The 22,180-nt window shown below is 41.9% G+C and overlaps 1 protein-coding gene across 2 annotated transcripts; it reads left to right on the forward strand.

Moving 5' to 3' along the window:
- Positions 1-981: 981 nt before the first annotated feature.
- On the forward strand, positions 982-13,376 carry naxd (NAD(P)HX dehydratase). 2 transcript variants are annotated; one of them, XM_028991875.1, is made up of 11 exons: positions 982-2,185; positions 4,027-4,416; positions 4,597-4,738; positions 7,108-7,153; positions 7,230-7,318; positions 10,777-10,885; positions 11,000-11,050; positions 11,130-11,234; positions 12,254-12,386; positions 12,665-12,791; positions 12,909-13,376. In XM_028991875.1, the coding sequence occupies exons 1-11, from the start codon at positions 1,738-1,740 to the stop codon at positions 13,057-13,059; spliced, it is 1,791 nt and encodes a 596-aa protein (XP_028847708.1). In that variant the 5' UTR covers positions 982-1,737; the 3' UTR covers positions 13,060-13,376. The 2 variants fall into 2 exon arrangements, with proteins under 2 accessions (XP_028847708.1, XP_028847709.1); XM_028991876.1 differs by having other exon boundaries at positions 12,266-12,386.
- Positions 13,377-22,180: the final 8,804 nt, after the last annotated feature.

The raw sequence follows: 22,180 nt of genomic DNA on the forward strand, positions 1-22,180 counted from the left end.
AAAGTGATTGTGAAGTGATTGTCACATGTGATACACAGCGGCACAGCACATGGTGCACACAGTGAAATTTGTCCTCTGCATTTAACCCATCACCCTGAGTGAGCAGTGGGCAGCCATGACAGGCGCCCGGGTGTGTGCTTTGCTCAGTGGCACCTCAGTGGTTCCTTGGCAGATCGGGATTCGAACCGGCAACCTGATTACGGGGCCGCTACGGGGAGCAGTGTGTGTCATTAATTGTGTCACTAATTCAAAGGAAAACCTCAGGTACAAAGCCTCTGTTGGCTAATGGCAATCACAAAAACTAGAACCAGGACTTACAATTCAAAACAAGATGGAATGGTGGATTGTTTCAGTCGGACGTTGATGGATAAGCTTATTAAGATACTTCTGGACTGTTGGGGAGATGGGATGAGTATGTAAAACAGAAGCCATTGACTTGTAGCCTCAATACATATCAGCCAAGAGTCAACGGTCCCACACTGAGGACAACTGCTAGTAATGGAGTTCTGGACATTTTCTGAAGGGCGTCGCTGTGCATGACTGTATGCAGGGTTGTGATGTACTTGCTGTTTACCTTTGGATTAGCTCGTGTTAGCATGTGTTTTTACATGGAATGCTGTTGTTTTTCCTGCAGGTGTGTGGTTGAGCAGTTGGGACGTACGTATCAGATGTGATGGTTCTTGTAGAGGGGTGACTTTGTCCCCTCGGGGCTTGCCGTAGATAACAGCGTGTGTCCATGTACTCTCGCGAGAGTGGCATTCTCGCGTGTCTTGTAAAACGTCTGATTTTCATCCACAGCTCTGTCGAGGTGCTTTTATTTATGTCAGTACCTTGCGCTCATTTACATGATTTGTAAATACTGCTTTTACACCGCAGTGTAAATTTACTCTGCCATTAATAAAAAATAATACTTTGCGATTGGCTGTTCGGTCCTTGTTCATTGACGGTGATTGGCTGATGTTTGAAGGTGTGCACCTTGGCAGGAGCGTCGCCTTGCTGTGTTGGTCCGAGCTGAAATGCCCGATGACGGGGATAAGGCGCGCCTGTGTATTTGCAGCTCACACACGAGTTATTGGTAAGACACCGTTTTGACTGCTGCCACATTTAGGAGTCGCTCTTTTATCGACAGCAAAATGCATTACGCAGCTGGAATGACAGTCCTCTGTGTCGTAACGGTGGCCGTCGCGGCGGTTCTGCTCATATATCTGGACCGTGAAGGTACAACAGCATTATCCACTGAAACTCAAAACGTGTGCCGCTAAGTGTGTAACTATCAGGTCCGAGTTCGAGCGGTGGTGTCGCTTAAGATTAACAGGTTAGACCCTGCCATGTGTAAAAGTAAGCTTGAAGCAGCACGTAGCGTGCGTACGTCGCCATTTGTGACGACATCACGCCCCAAATCATCGTATTGGGTGTGTTGCCAAGACCGCTTGTTTTAAAACCTAGTTTGCTTTTTGACAGACCAGTCTGGTATTACATGATCGTAAAGATGTGATATAAACTTGACCCTTTTATTGTAAAGACGTGTTTCTAGTTCCTGTTTGTGCGGCTTGTGAATTTCATGTTTACGTGTTTACGTCGCGACATCTGGCAACCACGGCGGGAAGCCGCGTAAACTCTGCCGGGTTGCTTTTGTTCCGGGATTAATATCGCCATGGGGTCGCTGTTTCCGAGCTCCGCACGCAGCGGCGACAGCAGCAGCCTGTCACCCGCGCGGAGTCCCCGCGTTTAGCGACCATGCTGATCAGCCCGACGCGGGGCTTCCTGTGGTCGGATGTCGAGACCAGAGCGCTGCTGAATATCTGGGGCGAGCAGGACGTGCAGACCGCCCTGGATGGAAACTTCAGGAACAGCCACGTTTACCGAGACGTGGCGAGTCGCCTGGCCGATCTGGGCTTCGACCGGACCCCCGACCAGTGCCGCATTCGTGTCAAGAGCCTGAAGCGCCAGTACTACCAGGCCAAAGACGGCTTCCGCAAAAACAATGGGCAGCTGCTGAAGATCTGCAAGTTCTACGATGAGATGGAGCGGATCCTGAGTAACAGAAGCTCGGTGGACCCGCAGGACATGATGGAGACGATGGACGGGCCGGAGGAGGAGGGCGTGGGGGAGCCGTCCTACCCCCTGCAGCCGGTCAAGCTGGAGTACCCGGCCTACACCATCCCGGTCGCCGTGGCCAGTGACAGTAAGCTGCTCCTCCATAAACGATCATCTTATTTCTGATCAACTGTTTATTTATGCGTTTTCTTTTACACTCCCGTCATTTCACTGTGCAACAATCATAAATGATAGACATCTAAAGTGGATCCGGAAAGTAATCACAGCGCATCACTTTTTTCCATCCATTTACATTTACAGCATTAATCAGATGCCCTTATCCAGAGTGACTTACAATCAGTAATTACACGGGACTCAGGGTTAAGTGTCTTGCTCAGGGACACAATGGTAGTAAGTGGGATTTGAACCCATGTTAACCACTAGGCTACTACCACCCTACAGACATATTCCAAAATGGATTAAACAATGTGAAAAACTTTATTTATCAATAAAATGTGTGTTTTGAGTACATAACTATTCACAGCCTTTGCCATGAAACTCAAAATTGAGCTCAGGTGCCTCCTGTTTCACCTGATCATCCTTGAGATGTTTCTGCAGCTTAAAAAACAGTAGACTGGACATGATTTGGACACAGACACACACCTTCTATATAAGGTCCCACGGTTCATGTCAGAGCACAAACCAAGCATGAAGTTGAAGGGATAGGATTTTCTTGAGGCACAAATCTGGGGAAGTTTACAGGTTTTCTGTTGCTTTGAATGTCCAATGATCACAGTGGCCTCCGTCATCCGTAAATTGAATACGTTCGAAACCACCAGGGCTCTTCTTAGAGCTGCCCGGCCACCCAAACTGAGCAATTGGGGGAGAAGAAAATCAGACTGTGGACAGAGGAGAAACTTCTGAGAAGGACAACAATATCTGGAGAAATTCACAAATCAGGCCTGTATGGTAGAGTGGCCAGATGAAGTGAAGTGTTTTTCACAGCACACAGTGCACACAGTGAAATGTGTCCTATGCTTTTAACCCATCACCCTTTGGGGATGTGTGTGGGGATGGTGCATTGATCAGTGGCATCTTGGCAGCTCGGTATTCAAACCTGCAGCCTTCTGATCATGGGGCTGCTCTCTTAACCACCGCCCCTGAAGCCACTCCTTAGTAAAAGGCACATGGCAGCCAGAAGGATTCTCAGACCATGAGAAACAAAACTCTCTGGTCTTTGTTATAAATGCCACATTTGGAGGAAACCAGGCACTGCTCATGACCAATACCATCCCTAAAGTAAAGCATGGGCATGGCAGCATTATTCTGTGAGGAACTGGGAGACTAGTCAGGTTAGAGGGAGAGATGACTGCAGGAAAAAAGCTCTTGAACTTCTACTGAGACGACTGTTCTTTCAGCAGGACAGCAACCCCAAGCACACAGCAAAGATATTGAGGGAGTGGCTTCAGGACTTCAGGAGTGGCTGGGTCACTCAGGAATGTCCTCGAGTGACCCAGCCAGAGGCCAGAGTTGAGTATAATTGAACATCTCTGGTGAGATCTTAAAATGGCTTCATCGATGCTTCCCATCCAACCTAATGGAGCTTGAGAGGTGCTGCAAAGAGGAATGGGCCAAACTGGCCAATGATCGGTGTGCTGGTGTGAAAAGTGAAGTGATTTGTCATTGCGATACACTGCAGCACAGCACTTGGTGCACAACATAAAAGATATTCAAAAAGACTTGAGGCTGCTAAATGTGTATCAACAAAGTATTGAGCAAAGGCTGTGAATACATGTGATTGGCCAAAACCTTAAGATGTCATTATGTGGTGTTTGTAGAATTCTGATGAAAAAATTCAATTTAATCCATTTTGGAATAAGGCTGTAACATAACAAAATGTGGAAAAGTGATTGGCTGGGAATACTTTCCAGATGCACTGTATATAAATGAAATGCTGCTGGAAAAGTTTCACTCTTGTGGTGTTTTTAGCCATAGCTGCCAAACAGCAGAACACGAGTGGTGTCAACTTCCCTGGAGCCCCACCCACTTCTGCCAGGAGCAAGCGAGGTCGCAAACGTTGCGCCACCCTGCCGCTGGACAAGCTGCTGGAGCGCTTCCTGGAGCAGAGCTTGGAGGCAGAGGAGAACTTCTACCGGCTGGAGGAGCATCGGCTCGAGCAAGAAGAGCGGCGGCGAGAGGCGGAGCACGCCCGTGAGCTGCACATGCTCCAAACACTTGGCCAGATGTTCTCGGGGATCACCACAGTTGCTTCTATGGCACCCTGCTCCAATTCCCCAGCACGGCGATTTCAGAATGCCACAGTGTCACCTCTCAGTCGTCTTCAGCCCCATCCTGAACCCTGTGTGGAAACTCTGGCAGGTCTGCTTCTCAGGAGCGCTGCAGGCTTGACACTTGACCTCTTGTTTTGTGCAAGCACTCGTCTGATTCGTCTGTGTTTCTTTATGATTTTCCAAAATCCGTGTAACATGATTGTTAGCAGATAATTTTACACTTGTGTAGTTTGGTTCTGACCTATTTTGTTCTCTCTCTCAATAACAGATCGTTCTTTCTCACTGGGTGGGGTTACACACCAGAGCATGGAGGGCGTCCTTCCCCTGGTGAAGAAGATGGTGCCCCCGCTTACATCCAAAAAACACAAGGGGCAGGATGGACGTATTGGCATCATTGGCGGATGCCAGGAGTGAGTATAATCACTCATCTACTGCTCATTCACTGCTTCACTTTCAATGCTCTTTTATATACATTATGGGGTTAGGAAGATCAAAATTGCTTTTACTGTATTCCAGCAGTATTTTCCATGCTTTATTTTCACTTAATTGAACAAAATGAAACTGAAATTAACCATGCACAAAATACGTATGCAGCTGTCATCTAGGTAATATCTCAGAAAAGACAGGATTTGTAATGACATATTTGGAAATTGTGTTTATTTTAAATGTATAATCATAGCTCAAGATAGTAAAGCACAGTATGATGTTCAGTATGAATTGACATGGCCCTACCTATTCCCTGAATTTCCCGTTCATGATGTCACACAGTGCATCAGAGGCTCAATCAGCTTTAGAGAAGCAGAATCAGACAAGTTATTGTCTACACTACCTACAGTTGTGGCCAAAAGTTTGGGGAATTACACAAATTCTGGTTTTCACAAAGTTTGCCACTTCCTGTTTTTTTTTGTTAGTTGTTTCTGTGGTGTATTGAAGATTAATTACAAGCATTTAATAATAAAGGCTTTTATTGACAATTACAAGTTTATGCAAGTAGTCAATATTTGCATTGTTGGCCCTTTTTTCAAGACCTCTGCAATTCACCCTGGCATGCTGTCAATCAACTTCTGGGCCAAATCCTGACTGATGGCAACACATTCCTTCATAATCAGTGCTTGGAGATTGTCAGAATTTGTGGGTTTCTGAGGATTGACCACAAGTTCTCAATTGGATTAAGGTCCAGGGAGTTTCCTGGCCATGGACCCAAAAGTTCAATGGTTTGTTCTCTGAGCCACTTTGGCCTGATGGCACTGTGCTCCACCATGCTGGAAAAGGCATTGTACTTCATCAAACTGTTCTTGGATGGTTGGGAGAATTTACTGTCGGAGGGTGTTTTGGTACCATTTGTTATTCATAGCTGTGTTCTTAGGTAAAATTGTGAGTGAGCCCACTTCCTTGGATGAGAAGCAGCCCCACACAGGAATGATCTCAGGATGTTTTACTGTTGGCACGAGACAGGACTGATGGTAGCGCTCACCTTTTTACAGACAACTTTTCCAGATGCCCCAAACAACCAGAAAGGGGCTTCATCAGAGAAAATGACTTTACCCCAGTCCTCAGCAGTCTAATCTCTGTACTTTTTCAGAATATCAGGCTGTTCTTGATGTTTTTCTTGGAGAGAAGTGGCTTCTTTGCTACCCTTCTTGACATCAGGCCATCCTCCAAAGTTCTTCCCCTCACTGTTTGTGCAGATGCACTCACACCTGCCTCCTGCCATTCCTGAGCAAGCTCTGCACTGGTGGCACCCTGATCCCGCAGCTGAATCTTCGGAGATGGTCCTGGTATTTGCTGGACTTTCTTGGGCACCCTGAAACTTTCCAGTCTGCTATTCTAACTCAATAAGCATGATAGAATAATCTCCAGCCTTGTGCTCCTCAACACTCATTTGTGTTAACAAGAGAACCTCTGAAATGATCTCAGCAGGTCCTTTTGTTGCAGGGCTGATCTGCAGTGGAAATGTTTTTGGGGTGGATTAAGTTCATTTTCATGGCGGGGGACTTTGCAATTCATCTGATCACTCTTTATATTATCTGATCACTCTTTATATTATGGATTATATGCAAATTGGCATAACAAAAACAGAAGCAGTAAACTTTGCTAGTACTGTGTAGTATAACATGTATATGATATAAATCTGGCCTACCTCAAAAATTCAATTTTACATTTACAGCATTTATTAGACTGCCTTATCCAGAGTGCCTTAGTGACTGGGACGATCCCCCTGGAGACACTCTGGGTTAAGTGTCTTGCTCAGGGACACAATTGTATTAAGTGGGTTTTGAATCTGGGCGAGTGTTTAATCCACTAGGATTTTACAACTCCCCAGTGTTGCCTGCTCTCCTGATCCACAAAAATGACAATCAAGTAGCGTCAACTGCACAAAAACATGCATTGTGTTTAGAAAGCAGACGAGAGCTCTGAAGAGCAGCTTGTTACAAAGACTGGTGCAACATCCTTCTTCTGTGAACGTAGGGTTTGGATTTAGGGTCTTGGATACTGAGGGGAAAAACATAATCTGCAAAATATGGTGGGCAACAGTGATTGCGTAGAGAGCTAATATGTCATTTTACAATCTTAACGCAGGTCTGCATGTATATAGATATCTGACTGTGGTTTCAATGTGTTTTTAATGCACCATACAATTGTTCCTTATCAAAATGAGGACATTTCTGAATGACCCTAAACCTTTGAACCATAGTCTATATACAGTTGTTGGAAAATGACTGTAGCTGATCACTTATTTACACTGCAGTTGCCCTTTAACCTTTTTTTCTTCCCAAAGATACACTGGAGCTCCTTATTTTGCTGCCATTTCCGCGCTGAAAGTGGTGAGTTGCTGCAGAATGGAAGTTTTCTGCTGCTAAAAACTGGAGGGTGTAATAATTCCCTTTTGATTTGTTTCAGGGGGCTGATCTTTCTCATGTCTTCTGCACCAAAGATGCTGCCACTGTCATCAAGTCCTATTCCCCTGAGCTTATCGTCCACCCAGTGCTGTGAGTCACCTAGAACTGCACAATTATGGCCAAAATGATAATCACGATTATTTTTATCAATATTGTTACCACAATAATTACTCACGATTATTTGTTATTTTAGGTAACACATGTCTATTGCACTTTGTATTTTAAACAGTAAGTGAACAAGGCTTTCAGTTCAAAATGAAACCTCAAATGAAAATCTCATATTTAAATACAAAGACAAAGACACTTAAAGACAAAGGGCTACCAAAAAATAAAAAGAAATTGCAGAGTACAATGATAAAGTGCAAAGAAATTAAGAAAACAAAGAAGCCTATGCACAAAAGGCACATACTACTATGAACCGAAACATACTACAGGCCTACAGGTTTTTGGCAGGTTCCAGCCTTTGGGAGAGAAAGATGAACAAAAGGCAGGTCATTATGAAAAGACTTTATTTTTTTATATTTATTATGAAAGATGAACATACATTTAACTGCTTATTTGGAAAGTTTAATTATAGCCAGGCAAGACCATTTGTCAAGAACTATACACAATTAACTGGTACCCTAACTAGGACATGTGAATTTAACACTGTCTGTGCTTAACAGGGTGACTGTAATAAAGTGGACTTAATAATTGACACTGTGTCTGGGACTTTAACAGAAGAGAAAACAGATGTGATTTCAGTTTTAGATTTAGATTTAGGTCTTTAAAACAGTGGATGCCAGCTTTTGACCACATAGAGAACCAAAGATGGAGGGCATAAGTGAAAGAAGTTTGTAACCCAAAGTAACGTTTAATTCTGAGAGAAGTTTTAATAATCCTATTCTTATTCTTGGTATAAGGTAAAGTGGAAGACAAAATGGGAGAGTGCGCTAAAGGTTGCAGAGATACTGGTTTGACCGAATTTGCTTCTATTGCCAACCAATTCATTTGAGGATCGGATTATTCAGTCTGAAGCCAGTATTTGAGGATCCTAATATTAGATGCCCAATAATAAAACATAAAGTGTGTTAAGGTTAACCAACCAAGTTGTCTTGGTCTTTGTAAATATTGTCATGCATAGTCTTGGAACCTTCTTATTCCAAATATGGATTAAGAATGGACCACCGTTCACAATCTTGTCAAACCTTATATAGCAAGGAAACAAAATTAGCCTTAAAAAGATCCTCAAATTTAGTGGTGACACATTTTGGAGGGCAATTTTGAAGGGAAAGCTATGGAGAGGGTAATTATTATCAGTATTATAAATGGGAAATAATTCACTTTTATTCCAATTCAATTTATAACCAGAAATCTGAAAGAAATGAGCAGCAGGGACTGAGACCGGTAAATTTAAAAATATAATATAACAAAAGATCATCTGCATAGAGGGACTCTTTCATCTCCTGCCCATTCCTAATGATTCCAGTTATCTGAGTGTTAAATTGAAGTGCAAGGAAAGAGGTTCAAGAGAAAATAATAATGAATTTAAGGGACAACAGTTTCTAGTCGAATGAAATATTTAGATTGAGTACTATTCGTTCGGCTTTCGGTGAGGAGTAAAGTATGCTAATCCGTGAAATTAAGTTTCTTTTAAAACTGTAAAAGGTGTGAGAGAAACTGAGCAAAAAACTCTCTCTCTACACACAAAAACACTGTATTCAAACTACTCCAACTTGATGTTACCTGGCAGAAAGAGGCATGGCACAATAGAGTTTTTAAAAAATGAACAGTTTCTAATTTATTAACACCAGTAAATTATTATTGCAGTTACATATGAATATTGTATGTAAATGTTACAGAGAAAACAAAAGTGAAGAAAAAGAGTAAAGGGAGAGAGAGAGAGAGAGAGAGAAAAAGACTTGAAAAGCCGGCAACTGTTGCAATGTCGCTCGACAAAGGACATGCAAAACCGGAGGTGTTAAATCTCCATGCACAACAAAAGCACAGAAATGTCGGCTCCGTGACATCCCATCTTACAAAACCAAGTCTTCCAAGCATATCAAAGAGTGGAATGGCGCTATCAAAAGCCTAGTGATATCACTACGATAGCATCTAGTGAAATGAGTGCCTTCTGAGCCTTGGAATACAGAATATTGTAGATTGTAATAAAAAGACATCTATTTAGAGAAAGAGTGTCAATTATGGATGAATCCAGTTTGGTCTGCTGAAATGATACCTAGAGGTGTAGATGTAGATTTTGATATACCTTTTTCAAGAGGAGTGAAATGGAGGCTTGAGAAAAGGTTTGACGAAGGCAAAGATTCAAGCTAACAAATAAGTCAGTCTGTTGTTGGTGGTAGTAGTAGCCTAGCGGGTAACACACTCGCCTATGAACCAGGAGTCCCAGGTTCAAATCCCACTTACTACCATTGTGTCTCTGAGCAAGACACCTAACCCTGAGTGTCTCCACTACTGATTGTAATTCGCTCCAGATAAGGGCGTCTGATAAATGCTGCAAATGTAAATGTAAATGTTAAATGAATTCTCCTGAAATGAATGAACTTCTCATTCAAAAGAAGCAGAGTTTTAATACGCCAGGTGCTCTAGAGTAATTCAAATTTTTAAATATTTCCAGTCTGATGTAGATGTGAGTAATCTGTTTTCTTTTACATGTATTGATATGGTAAACTTGAGAAAAAATGATTTACGTTAGGTGGGATTAAAGAAGCATCAAGCATTAGAGACAATTCATTATTTGATAAAACAACTAAAAAGCCAACCAAGAAGGAGTACAAACTGCAGAGGAAGAGTGGTGTAAATTGGGATTAATCCAGCAATTAAAGTCACTCTCTAATATTAGATAGTGTGTAGACATTACTAAAGGGTGGAATGGTGATCAATTTGATTGACTTTACTTTTCTTAAGTCTGGCATGGTCTGAAGGTTTGAGATGTGTTTTTTGTAAAAAATATTACATAGCAACCTACATGAAGATAATGAAAAATCTTACTATATTTTATAGGATTAAGTCAGCTACAATTGAGGCTAATGAAATAAAATGTTGCCCTAACCTGGCATCAATACAGAATTAGACATGGTCATAAGAAAAATTGAGGAATGTCATATCTCAAAGTAGAGCTCCACAATGGAATGGATAGTGAAGCAAGATGAATGAAAAATAAAATTAAAGTAACAAAGCAAGAAAAAACTATTGAAATAAAGAGAAACACCCCCCCCCAATCCAACCTAGGAGAAGCTGCTGATAAAGCTGCCCATCTGCCACATACATACTGCATAGACTGCAACTGCCAATGCACATCTGATGCATGAAAAAACTATTATTTAGATATGGTAACCAGATTAGGTTCTGTCAGTTCTTTATTTGTCCTTATAGGCAAACAGCATCCACTGAAGATTGTTTTGATATTTTAGCAAATGCAGGTGACTGCTTGTGCATTCTGTAAATGAGACTAAAATCATGCAAATTTTTGATCTTCCGCTGAATACAGCAATTCTAATGTTATTATGCTACATCTGCAGTGTGTAACAGAATGTCTTTGTGTTCAGGGACAGCCCCAATGCTTTGGGGGAGGTGGAAAAGTGGTTGCCCAGGCTGCACAGTGTTGTGGTGGGACCAGGACTGGGCCGAGATGACCAACTGCTCAACACTGCCAAGGCAAGGAGAGCTGGGCTGGACTCTGTATAGTCATCCCTCTCCACTCGATATATCCAGTCTATACAGAAATTGGGGGATTTTCTAAAAACACCCATGGATATCTTTTCCTTATAGGAAATCATATACAAATCCAAAGCAAAGAATATTCCTGTCATCGTTGATGCCGTAAGTCAGAAATGGCCATTAGTTTTTTTTTCATGTATAGCTGAACTGTGGCGCATTTAAGTGTTTACACTCTCACTAGGATGGACTTTGGTTGATTGCTAAGCAGCCGTCTGTCATCCATGGATATCCGAAGGCTATCCTGACTCCAAATGCGATGGAGTTTAGTCGACTCTATGAAGCTATGGTGAGCTGAGATGCTGTAAAATACTGTAGACACACAGTACAGGCCAAACGTTTGGACACACCTTCTCATTCCATGTGTTTTCTTTCTTTTCGTGACCATTTACGAAAAGATTCTCACTGAAGGCATCAAAACTATGAATGAACACATGTGGAGTTATGTACTTAACAAAAAGTGGAGACCTGGCCTCCACAGTCACCGGACCTGAACCCAATCGAGGTGGTTTGGGGTGAGCTGGACCGCAGAGTGAAGGCAAGGGGGCCAACAAGTGCTAAACACCTCTGGGAACTCCTTCAAGACTGTTGGAAAAGCATTTCAGGTGACGACCTCTTGAAGCTCATCAAGAGAATGCCAAGAGTGTGCAAAGCAGTAATCAGAACAAAGAAACTAGAATATAAAAAAGTGTTTTCATTTATTTCACCTTTTTTTGTTAAGTTCATAACTCCACATGTGTTCATTCATAGTTTTGATGCCTTCAGTGAGAATCTACCAACGTAAATGGTCATGAAAATAAAGAAAACACATTGAATGAGAAGGTGTCCAAACTTTTGGCCTGTACTGTATGTGGTTTGAATGTTGCCAAACTCTTTAATTAAGTAAGAGGTGTTAATGGTATTAAAGCGCTTCATTAATCCAGCTCAGGCTTACCATTTAATCAAAAACTTTCATTTTAAATTGAATAATTTTTTTAAAGATTTTTATTGTAAATTCATATAATTTCCAAATATCAGAGCCCATTAATTACTGCACTAAATATGTCAGAAGCTGTCCAGTAAAATGTCTTTGGACAAAATAAATCCCAGTTTCGTTTAGAGTCCGACTGGCATTCAGGGAACAACAACATGGAGATGGGATGGAGCAGCATGTTAAGAAACAGTGAACAATTATAATAGCACATAATATATCACATTTCGCATAATAGTGGAGAAGTAAAAAGTCTTTGGAAATTGATATACTTGAAAGGTCTACTTACAGTAAGTACAGTAGAAAAGTACGTTTACATTGTGGCTGTGTGTGTATGGGTTTGCACACAGCACCAGGAAACTCTGGGCAGGGCGGACCATCACAGGGACGTGCAGCAGCTTAGCCTGGCCATGGGCAACATCACTGTGGTGCTGAAGGGGGAGGAGGACATAATCACAGATGGCAACAAGGGTCTGTAGTGACGTTTACATGATGTCCAGTTAGGCAAATTCATTAAATGAATTTATTTTACTTAATTAAATTACTGTCCTGATTCGCTGCTGCCCTCTGTAGCAGTTGCGTGAGGAAATTTGAATGCATTTACCTGGATCATGATTCAAAATTAACGTGATTTTTTTTTTTTGTAACCCTTGTGTATATGATTCCTCTGCATTGTTTCATACTTAAAGCACTACAGTATATGCAGTTGATCTGAAGTGACCTCTGTTGTCTGTCTCCATGATCACCAGTGATCACGTGCAGTCAGGAGGGCAGCGGGCGTCGATGTGGAGGACAGGGGGATCTCCTCTCTGGCTCTTTGGGAGTCTTTGCACACTGGGCATTCAACTCCTCTCCAGAGGTCACCAAAAGTTCAGAGTGAGTCTGTGTATACAGACACACACACACATACAGACAAATACATGTCTACAAATTCAGAAGTTTCAATTTCCGTATGAATTGGGATGGATTGTCTGAATGTTCTCCATCTTTCAGCCTGAACCCGTCGCTCCTGGCTGGCCTTGGCGCGACTGCTCTGACCAGGCAGTGCAACAAACAGGCCTTCCTCAAACACGGCCGCTCAACAACCACCTCAGACATGATCCAAGAAATCAGCACAGCCTTCCAAAAACTATTTGAGAGCTGAGCTCTCCCTCTCCTTTGCTGTCTTTCTTTCCCGTGCTACATTTTCTTTCTTAGACTGAAACCAGCTCACCCACTGGATTTATACTGATATGTTTCTAAATGCACCTTCATCTCAATTTATTTTTGTGAGTTTGCTAACTTTTAGGAAATGTAGGAAATCTGGGAAGCAGATTTTTGTGCAGTCACCCAGGAGCACAGTGATGTGTTCATAGAAACCAGACCAACTACAGAACACAGAAATTCAAGATGCATCCTCCCTTTATTCTGTTCAATTATTGACTACAAATATAATAAATGGTTTGTGTTTTATATTCTGTACCTTTCTCTGGTTCTATGCTTGCATCTGTTTCGTGGTAATTCATGACTTTACATCTGATAAATGCTGTAAATGTTTTGCATAAAGGGTTTAACATTCATATTAGCACATAGATACTCGCATTGTTATTATTGGTATTGTTAGTAAGATAAGCTGTGTGGCCTTTATAGAACACTATTAATGCGGTCATTACAGGTTTTTTAGTATTATGATTAAAGGTGTCCTTATTGAATTTAACTTTTCCCCCAGAATACCAATGGGAATTTGACCCAAAGTATTTTCCAACATTGCTCAAAATGTTGAATTGTTTATAATCGCTTTGACAGTATACAAGTTCATTCAGCCAATCCTTTTTACCCAAAATCCTTCCTGTCACACATTCAATTCCTGAGGAAAGGTGTTGCACTATGTCTAGCAGCGGAGTTGAAAGAGAGGCCAAAAACTTTTTAAAAATTGCTCAAAACGTACAAATAAATCAAATGAAACACGAAATTTACAAAAAAAACTACAGAAAAGCCATGAAGCAGGCTAACCCAACCTGGTCCTGCACTAACACTGAGCCGTGATACGTTTTCATCTCTCTGGCAGCTGACCTGGTTCAATGACCCCTCAGGCCTAATACAGGGTAACCCCACCTGTAGCCCCTCCTCTGGGTTCGAACCAACAGTCAACAATAGAATATACAAATTAAACAATATCATAAACACAGAAAACGTGCACACCCCAAAATATTTACAAGCATATGCTAAACACACAAAAATATTTACAAAAACCTTCAAATACCCCCAATATACACAATCAGGTATTATCGCCGGGAGAAGGCGACCTGTGTACTTGAGCATCACGGCTCACTCTGACAAAAGGTCAGGGACTGATCAGGGTCTGACTGAGCGTCTTGACCATAAACCCAATTGGGGATGACTAGACTGGGCTTTTTCACCTATGATAAAATTCAATTACATCCTATCAGATGGTGATGATAAAAGGCTGGCTGGCCCTGGATCTATAAAGGGCCATGTAACATATCACTTTTACTGGTGGTGAATTATGCTGTTGAGTTTTAGGAAATTGCCTTTCAGATGGCTCCACCATGATCCTGTTTCATGGCCTGGGCTGAGGCTGCTGCTCAGAACAATGCAACAGCAAAGATTACAGAATAATAGACCAGACACGGTATTACAGATAAAAACACTTGAATATTATATTTCACTTTCAACTTAATCTTTTAAAATTAAGGATCTGCACTAAGCCCACACATGTCTCAAGGATCCCTTTCCTGACTCTTTGGCTGACTTTTCTATAGAAACATATATTAAAACAAAACAATAATATTGCATATTCTTATGGAAATTAATTTGTATATATTTGTGTGTGTGTGTATATATATATATGGGGGGTTATGTGTATTGTGTATTACTAGTTGCTTGTCTGTATTAAAATGATTTGGTCCGTTTAAATTAGACCAAGTAGGAGCGTAAAACCAACTTACACATTTATGGGTCTGGAAAATCTGTCCTTTCCAGGTCACATTAAATGAACAATTCTGTTGATATTCCAGCATACAAAGATTCTCTCACCAGGATGCCCCAGTCAGCTGTAAGTTCTTTAATAAATGCAGTGATGTTCTTTTTTGTTTTTACCTGCAACACACCCAAAACTGCATTTTACGCTGGTACAGTGCATCCAAAAAGTATTCACAGCGCATCACTTCTTCCACATTTTATTATGTTACAGCCTTATTCCAAAAGGGATTAAATAAAATACAAATAAATAAATAAAAATAAAATAGAATTCCCTCACAATTCTTCACACCACATCCCACAATGACAACATGAAAAAAGGTTTGAGGTTTGGGCTAAGAGTACACTTTTAGTAAACTATTTTTAGTAAACAAGGAAACTTTTTTTACATTGTCATTATGGGGTGTGGTTCTCACGCCCATGACTTGCTATTAGGGTGTGTGTCTGAGTGTCGTGTTGCTTGTAGCCGCGGCTCCCTGGTAAGTGTGCACTTGCCGTTACGTCTCTCACACTTCCAGGTTGTGGGTTGCTCATCACGGTCAGGTACGTGCTATGAAGTGCTAACGTCTCTGTGTGACGTCCAGGAGCATGTGCAGGCACGTGAAAACCCTGAGTCTGTCAGGACAACCTCCCACAGGAGGACAGAGAAGTTTTCTCATGGTGGACAAGTTCTCCAGGTTGAGTTTATGATCCAAAAGATGGTTCCCGGTGCATCATTTAAGATATAACTTTGATCAGGATGGAGGAATCAGTATTAGAAAAACACAAGCGACACAATAATTGTATGTGTTGCAGTATAATCGTGTCATTACAGCTGTGACATATGTTATCCACATATAAGTGATCTAAATCTGCATTTCAGAGACACTTTCTCTGGATATGATGATTTCTCTAGTTTGGTTTTTCAGAAATTGGTTCAAGAACTAGCAGTGTGTGGGGACGGTGCTTTGCTCAGTGGCACCTCAGTGGCACCTTGGTCAAACTGGCAACCTTCTGATTACTGAGCCGCTTCCTTAACTGCTAGGCCACCACTGCCCCTTGTATATAGGGATCACACTTCTTCAAGTATCTATAACATATGTTACAAATAACTGTTTTGACAAAGGACTGATCTCGGAGTTCTATGACATGCTGGTCGAGAAGCATAAGGATAATACAGATAGTAAGAGAAGAGTGTGGATTCATGATTTACAAGAAGTGATTTCACACATAGAGTGGAGCCAAATTAGTTTGAAATCACATGCTCAAACTATCAATACAAGATTGAAAATTATTCAGTTTAACTGTATAATGCATCACTGTATATACATCACCCCTGCAAAATTAAATACATTTAATCCCAATATACCTGACACCTGTAATTAGTGTACCATTCTTATTATACCACTGTTTGTGGAAGTGTGAAAAAATGCAAAAGTTTTGGTGCTCAGTGTTTAAGTATATTTCTTAGGTTACATCTTCCCAGGTGCCTACATGTCCAGGCGAAACTTTGCATTGCATGTTGAAAGAATGTTGGTGACCCCTCTTTTGACCTTTGGTTAAATAATATAACGTCAGGTTAGCTGCATTTGTTCTAGTTGTTTGATGAATGTGTGGCTATAACTACAAAATCCATATATATATATTTTAAACTAATCTACAACAACACTGTTTTGAGATTAAGAATTTGGCTTTAAGGGTTGGGAAATTTAAATAGGCTGTTACAATTTTTGTCAGTTTTGCATGATTCACAAGATAGAAATGGCTGGAAACTCCCAGTGGACTTGCATTAATAACCTTGTGACCCATTTCCATGGCTCTGGCAAAGCACAATCAACCATTAAACATACAAAAGTATCGTCTCTAACTCTAATATTGCGTAGAAACTCTGAAAATAAAAACAACAACAACAACAACAACAACATTTATTTCTTATATAGCCCAAAATCACATACAGTATGTCTCAATGGGCTTTGACAGGTCCTACAGTTGACACCCCCCACACACTTGACCCTTCTGCACACAAGGAAAAACTCCACTAAAAAAACTCTAATAGAGAGAAAAAAAAGAAAGGAAGAAACCTTGGGAAGGAGTGATACAAAGAGAGACCCCCTTTCAGGGTAGAGTGAGCCTGCAAGTGGTGTCAGTGCAGGGTTTGTGATGATTTGTCCAATAAGAGAAAAAGTCGTAGAGGTGGAGAAGTCCAAAGTGTAGTCCAGTGTCATGGTATACATTACATGTCCATTATGATGTTTGTGGTCCATTTGAAGATCCTTGAAGCTGTAGTTGTAACGGTGGTGGTGGCTGTGGTGACCCTCTGGTTTGTTTCATGGTATGTCCTTGTAAAGCAGTTGTCAGGAACCAGGATTTATTTGCTGGTCTCTTCACTGGGGTCTGCCAGTAGTCTGTGCGCCTGATTCAGTATCTCGGAGAGAACAAACAGAAGCAGTGGCAGACAGTGGCACTGTACGACTGAAATATGTGGTTATAGTGGTATATTGGTGCTACAGTGGCCCGGTACCCTGACTAGGACAGCCTAACTAGGGTGAATTGACACTGTCTGTCTTAATAGGGTGACTGTGTGATAAAGTGGACTTAATAATTGACACTGTGTCTGGGACGGTAACACTGGCAAGCCGTTCCACAACTGCGGAGCTCTATAGGAGAAGGATCTGCTCCCAGCTGTGACCTTCTGTACTTTGGGTACCAGTAGTGACCCTGCACCCGTTGATCGAAGGGGGCGTGGCGGGTTGTAAACAACTAAAAATTCACTCAGGTACTGCGGGGCGAGACCATTTAGACCTTTATAGGTCGAAAACAAATTATTGGGCTATATTTGTTTCAGTTAACCTGAGTACATTCAATCAATTAAGACTATTTTTATAAAAAACGACTCAAGGTGACCTGCAGCCTCTGTAGTCCAACTGGCCTTTATTCTTTTATCACCTAATGCATACCTTTTAAGATCAATTTGAAAGGCCCTTTCATTTCTGTTTAGATGTTCTGGGACTTCCTGACTGATTGGGACACGCTTACTACCATTGTGTAGCAAGACACTTAACCCTAAATTGCTCCAGGGGGGGACTGTCCCTGTTACGTCCCTGGACGTATGCTCCCACGTGTTCTGTGTGTTTGGCTGTGTTTTTGTGTCCTGTCCCTTTTAGGTTGACTTCGTGGGAGGAGTTGAGGCCTACCAGCTCCATCTGCCATTGGTCACCTCCACCTATTTAAAGCGACTTCAGATGGTCTTCGGGAGGTCCCCAGGGTCTGCTAGGCCCTTATGCTTTTGGGAGGTCCCCAGGGTCCACGGAGATCTGCATAGAGCTCCGTTGGGGATCTCATTCGTGTTTCTTGTTTCGTTGTGTGATAGACCCTTTGTTGTTAGCCTGTTAGCTGTTAGCTTGTCATGTGCCGTTTTTGGTAACTTGTACGTGTTTTAGTTATCCCTGCTGTTATCCCATCCCTTCCATTAAGCTGTTTTGATGTTAGTTAGCTGTCCTGAGTCCTCTGTCTTATTGAACCTGTTAGCACACTGTAAATAAAAGCACTGTTTGTATCGTTTGTTTGGTTGCATGTGTAACAGTGGACCTCCTCCTCTCCACACCCTTGTTGCGTTTCTGAGACCCCTAGACTTAGGAACGTGACAAATGGGGGCTCGTCCGGGATGTTTTTTTTTCCTTGGTTTGGTGTTTGTGAGCAGAATCATATATCCGGTAAGTTAGGGTGTCTCTTGGGGTCTTTGCTGTGGCAATGCCCTCCCTGCAGAGCACCACTTTTGTTATTTTGCTTTGTTATTTTTCCTTTCTTTCTTTTGGAGCTACTCCGGGTGGGGGTACGCCGTCACACGGACAGCCTCAGCTTGAGTCTGACCGGGGTGACGTTCGGCGTTCAAAGTTGCCTCCAATCGGTACCCTCCGAAGAGCAGATAGGTTAAGGTAGATTGTGTTAGGCATGTTTAGGACCGGATTTACAATTTTGCTGTTGTGTTTGTGGCCTCAGGTATACGTTCGGGTGGAGAGGAGTTTGTGTAGGCTTGGGTGGTTGTTAGTATTCAGCTTTTTGTTTTTGGCGTACAAGTTTGTGTGGGGCAGTTGATCTGTTTGTGTACACAGGTGTGGGTCTAAAGTTAGCACAAGATGCATTTTGTGTGTGGTGGCTGTGCTTGTATCATTTGTGGACATTCGTTAGTACTCCTTCTGCCTTCGTTCGGCACAGTGTTTGAAAGAGACTCTGTTTGAATTGCCGTGTGGTGTTCGCTCACTCTCAGTAGTGAGGTTCTTCGGCGGAAGGATACACTGTTTCAGTTGTGGAGCGTGATGGTCAATAGGAACGTTTTTCCCAGCCCTGCCTGCTGATATGCTCTTGTCAAGCATTTCTGCCGATCCGGCGAGTGACTCTGATGCGGATGTAAAAATCCGTGAGTGCTCATTGGAGAAGCGTGAGTGGCTTCATTCAGCGAGAGTTTGTCCAGAATGCGAATACCGTAACTACGGGCTTGCAAAATGGTGCAGGAGCTTCAGCTTTTGCCAACTGGAGTGTCAGCATGAGCTTGAGCTCAGAGAGTTGGAGCAGCAGGTTGGAATGGAGCGTGACTAAGTACCAGAGTAAGAACTGAGTGTGCTTTTGTGTAAAGCTCCCGTTCGGGTTAAGTCTAGGACGACTGTTGTATGGCGGTGCGTCTGTTTGTGGGCCTACTGTCTCTTAGGTTATTAGTCCCCAAGAGCAGTGTGGAGTGCCCAGTTTGCCCTATTATTTTTTCCCCATCACTGACATTTTTGTATTTCTGTGGAAGTGGGGGAAATATTTAATTGGACCATAGTTTGCTTAAGTTTTGCCCTATTTTACAACCACCACCATTTTTGCTTTCGAGTATACAAATTTGTTGTCCACTGCTTGTTTTTGGACCTTCGAAAAAATTGTGAGATTCGTTGAATAGTGCAGATATTGTATTTGAAGGGCCAATGCTTTATCTTGTGCAATCTTGGATCAACTGAAGGGTTGATATTTGGTGGTGGGGGTGTTACGTCCCTGGACGTATGCTCCCACGTGTTCTGTGTGTTTGGCTGTGTTTTTGTGTCCTGTCCCTTTTAGGTTGACTTCGTGGGAGGAGTTGAGGCCTACCAGCTCCATCTGCCATTGGTCACCTCCACCTATTTAAAGAGACTTCAGATGGTCTTCGGGAGGTCCCCAGAGTCTGCTAGGCCCTTATGCTTTTGGGAGGTCCCCAGGGTCCACGGAGATCTGCATAGAGCTCCGTTGGGGATCTCATTCGTGTTTCTTGTTTCGTTGTGTGATAGACCCTTTGTTGTTAGCCTGTTAGCTGTTAGCTTGTCATGTGCCGTTTTTGGTAACTTGTACGTGTTTTAGTTATCCCTGCTGTTATCCCATCCCTTCCATTAAGCTGTTTTGATGTTAGTTAGCTGTCCTGAGTCCTCTGTCTTATTGAACCTGTTAGCACACTGTAAATAAAAGCACTGTTTGTATCGTTTGTTTGGTTGCATGTGTAACAGTGGACCTCCTCCTCTCCACACCCTTGTTGCGTTTCTGAGACCCCTAGACTTAGGAACGTGACAGTCCCTGTAACTACTGATTGTAAGTCGCTCTGGATAAGGGCGTCTGATAAATGCTGTAAATGTAAATGTAAAGAGCAAGAGTAACCCCTGATTTATCCACTATCATGAAAAAGACTTTAAAGTTCCTCTATTATGAAAATGTCACTTAGTGAAATGATTTAACATTAATTTGTCTAGAAATGGCTAGAAATAGCAATAGTGAAGTGAAGTGATTGTCATTGTGAAACGCTGCAGCACAGCACACAGTGACACAATGAAATGTGTCCACTGCTTTTAACCCATCACCCTTGGTCATGGCTTCAAAACTTGCAAAGCATTGCAGTTGCCTGCTGATTGGATGTAAAAATGAACGAGACACAGTGGGTTCATTTGATTTTTTTTGGAAAAACACAACTTCCTGTCTTTGCCAAACATTGTGGTTGGTGAATGATGTTGATGAGGTATTTTTTGCAAATTCCCGCTCAACTTCTATCCTGTAATTCTGCACCAAGTACAGTATTAGGGGACCCCTAAGACTGATATAAAAGCAAAAAAAATCATAGTTGGGGACATTTAAATATAATCGTTGTTGTCAGTTCTTGGGACTTGACCTAACAATACTACACGAACGTGAAGTGATTGTGAAACCCTTCACACGCCTGAGTGAGCAGTGGGCAGCGGTGAAAGGTGCCCAGGGAGCAGTGTGTGGGGACGGTGCTTTGCTCAGTGGCACCTTGGTGGTTCAGGATTGGAACCGACAACCTTCCCATTACGGGAAGTCTTTAACCGATAGGCCACCACTGACACGTTCCCTTTACGATGTCTTTACTTTTAGGGTTGAGGTTAATAAAAGGATTACAGTGGCTTCTAATAGATCATTTTTAGATGTGTATAATGTTTAGAGTATTAAAAAGACAAATGAATTCAACTCACTGCTATATTAACTAGGGATGTGCGATACCACCGATTTCCATTTTCGATCCGACATCAAGTGAAATTTCGACGAATACCGGAACGATACTGATTCTTTATACAAAAAGTAAATGTCTTTGGAAAATCTAAATAAATAGTGTATGTCCTTGTCTTGGACACCAAACAGGCTGGGATCACCCCTTTCTATGATTCCTGAGTCACATTGATGTGTGAGGAGCAGTATTTCTAACGCCACGTTTACTTTGAGTTGGAACATGGTACTGAAAGTAGAAGGTACCATGGTGCTAATATCAATATCATCGTGCTAGTATCAATACCATGGTCCTAATTTCAATATCATCGTGCTAGTATCAATACCATGGTGCTAATATCAATATCATCGTGCTAGTATCAATACCATGGTGCTAATATCAATATCATCGTGCTAGTATCAATACCATGGTGCTAATATCAATATCATTGTGCTAGTATCAATACCATGGTCCTAATTTCAATATAATCGTGCTGGTATCAATACCATGGTGCTAATATCAATATCATTGTGCTAGTATCAATACCATGGTGCTAATATCAATATCATCCTTCTAGTATCAATACCACATGGTGTCCGTGATTAAATATGCAGTCACTGTAAAATTCTGTTCAATGTTCAGTTCAGTTCCCTGTAAATTGTGACCCATGACGCAGCACATGGAATATTACACTCAGTGTAAATGCTGTGATGGCCATCATGCATTGCACAATTGCTGTTACGTATCGTATAATTTTTTACAATGTAGTTTTAGTGTGTAATGCAAAAAGTAAGACTGCAGGTCTATCGCG

The sequence above is a fragment of the Denticeps clupeoides genome, chromosome 9, assembly GCF_900700375.1.
Source record: "Denticeps clupeoides chromosome 9, fDenClu1.1, whole genome shotgun sequence".
In the NCBI taxonomy this organism is placed as follows: Eukaryota; Metazoa; Chordata; class Actinopteri; order Clupeiformes; family Denticipitidae; genus Denticeps; species Denticeps clupeoides.

Coding starts and splice junctions, on each gene's coding strand:
- naxd (XM_028991875.1), top strand. CDS start 1,738: ATGCTGATCAGCCCGACGCGGGGCTTCCTGTGGTCGGATGTCGAGACC. Junction 4,739..7,107: donor ATCATTGGCGGATGCCAGGA/GTGAGTATAATC, acceptor TTCTTCCCAAAG/ATACACTGGAGCTCCTTATT. Junction 10,886..10,999: donor AACTGCTCAACACTGCCAAG/GCAAGGAGAGCT, acceptor TTTTCCTTATAG/GAAATCATATACAAATCCAA.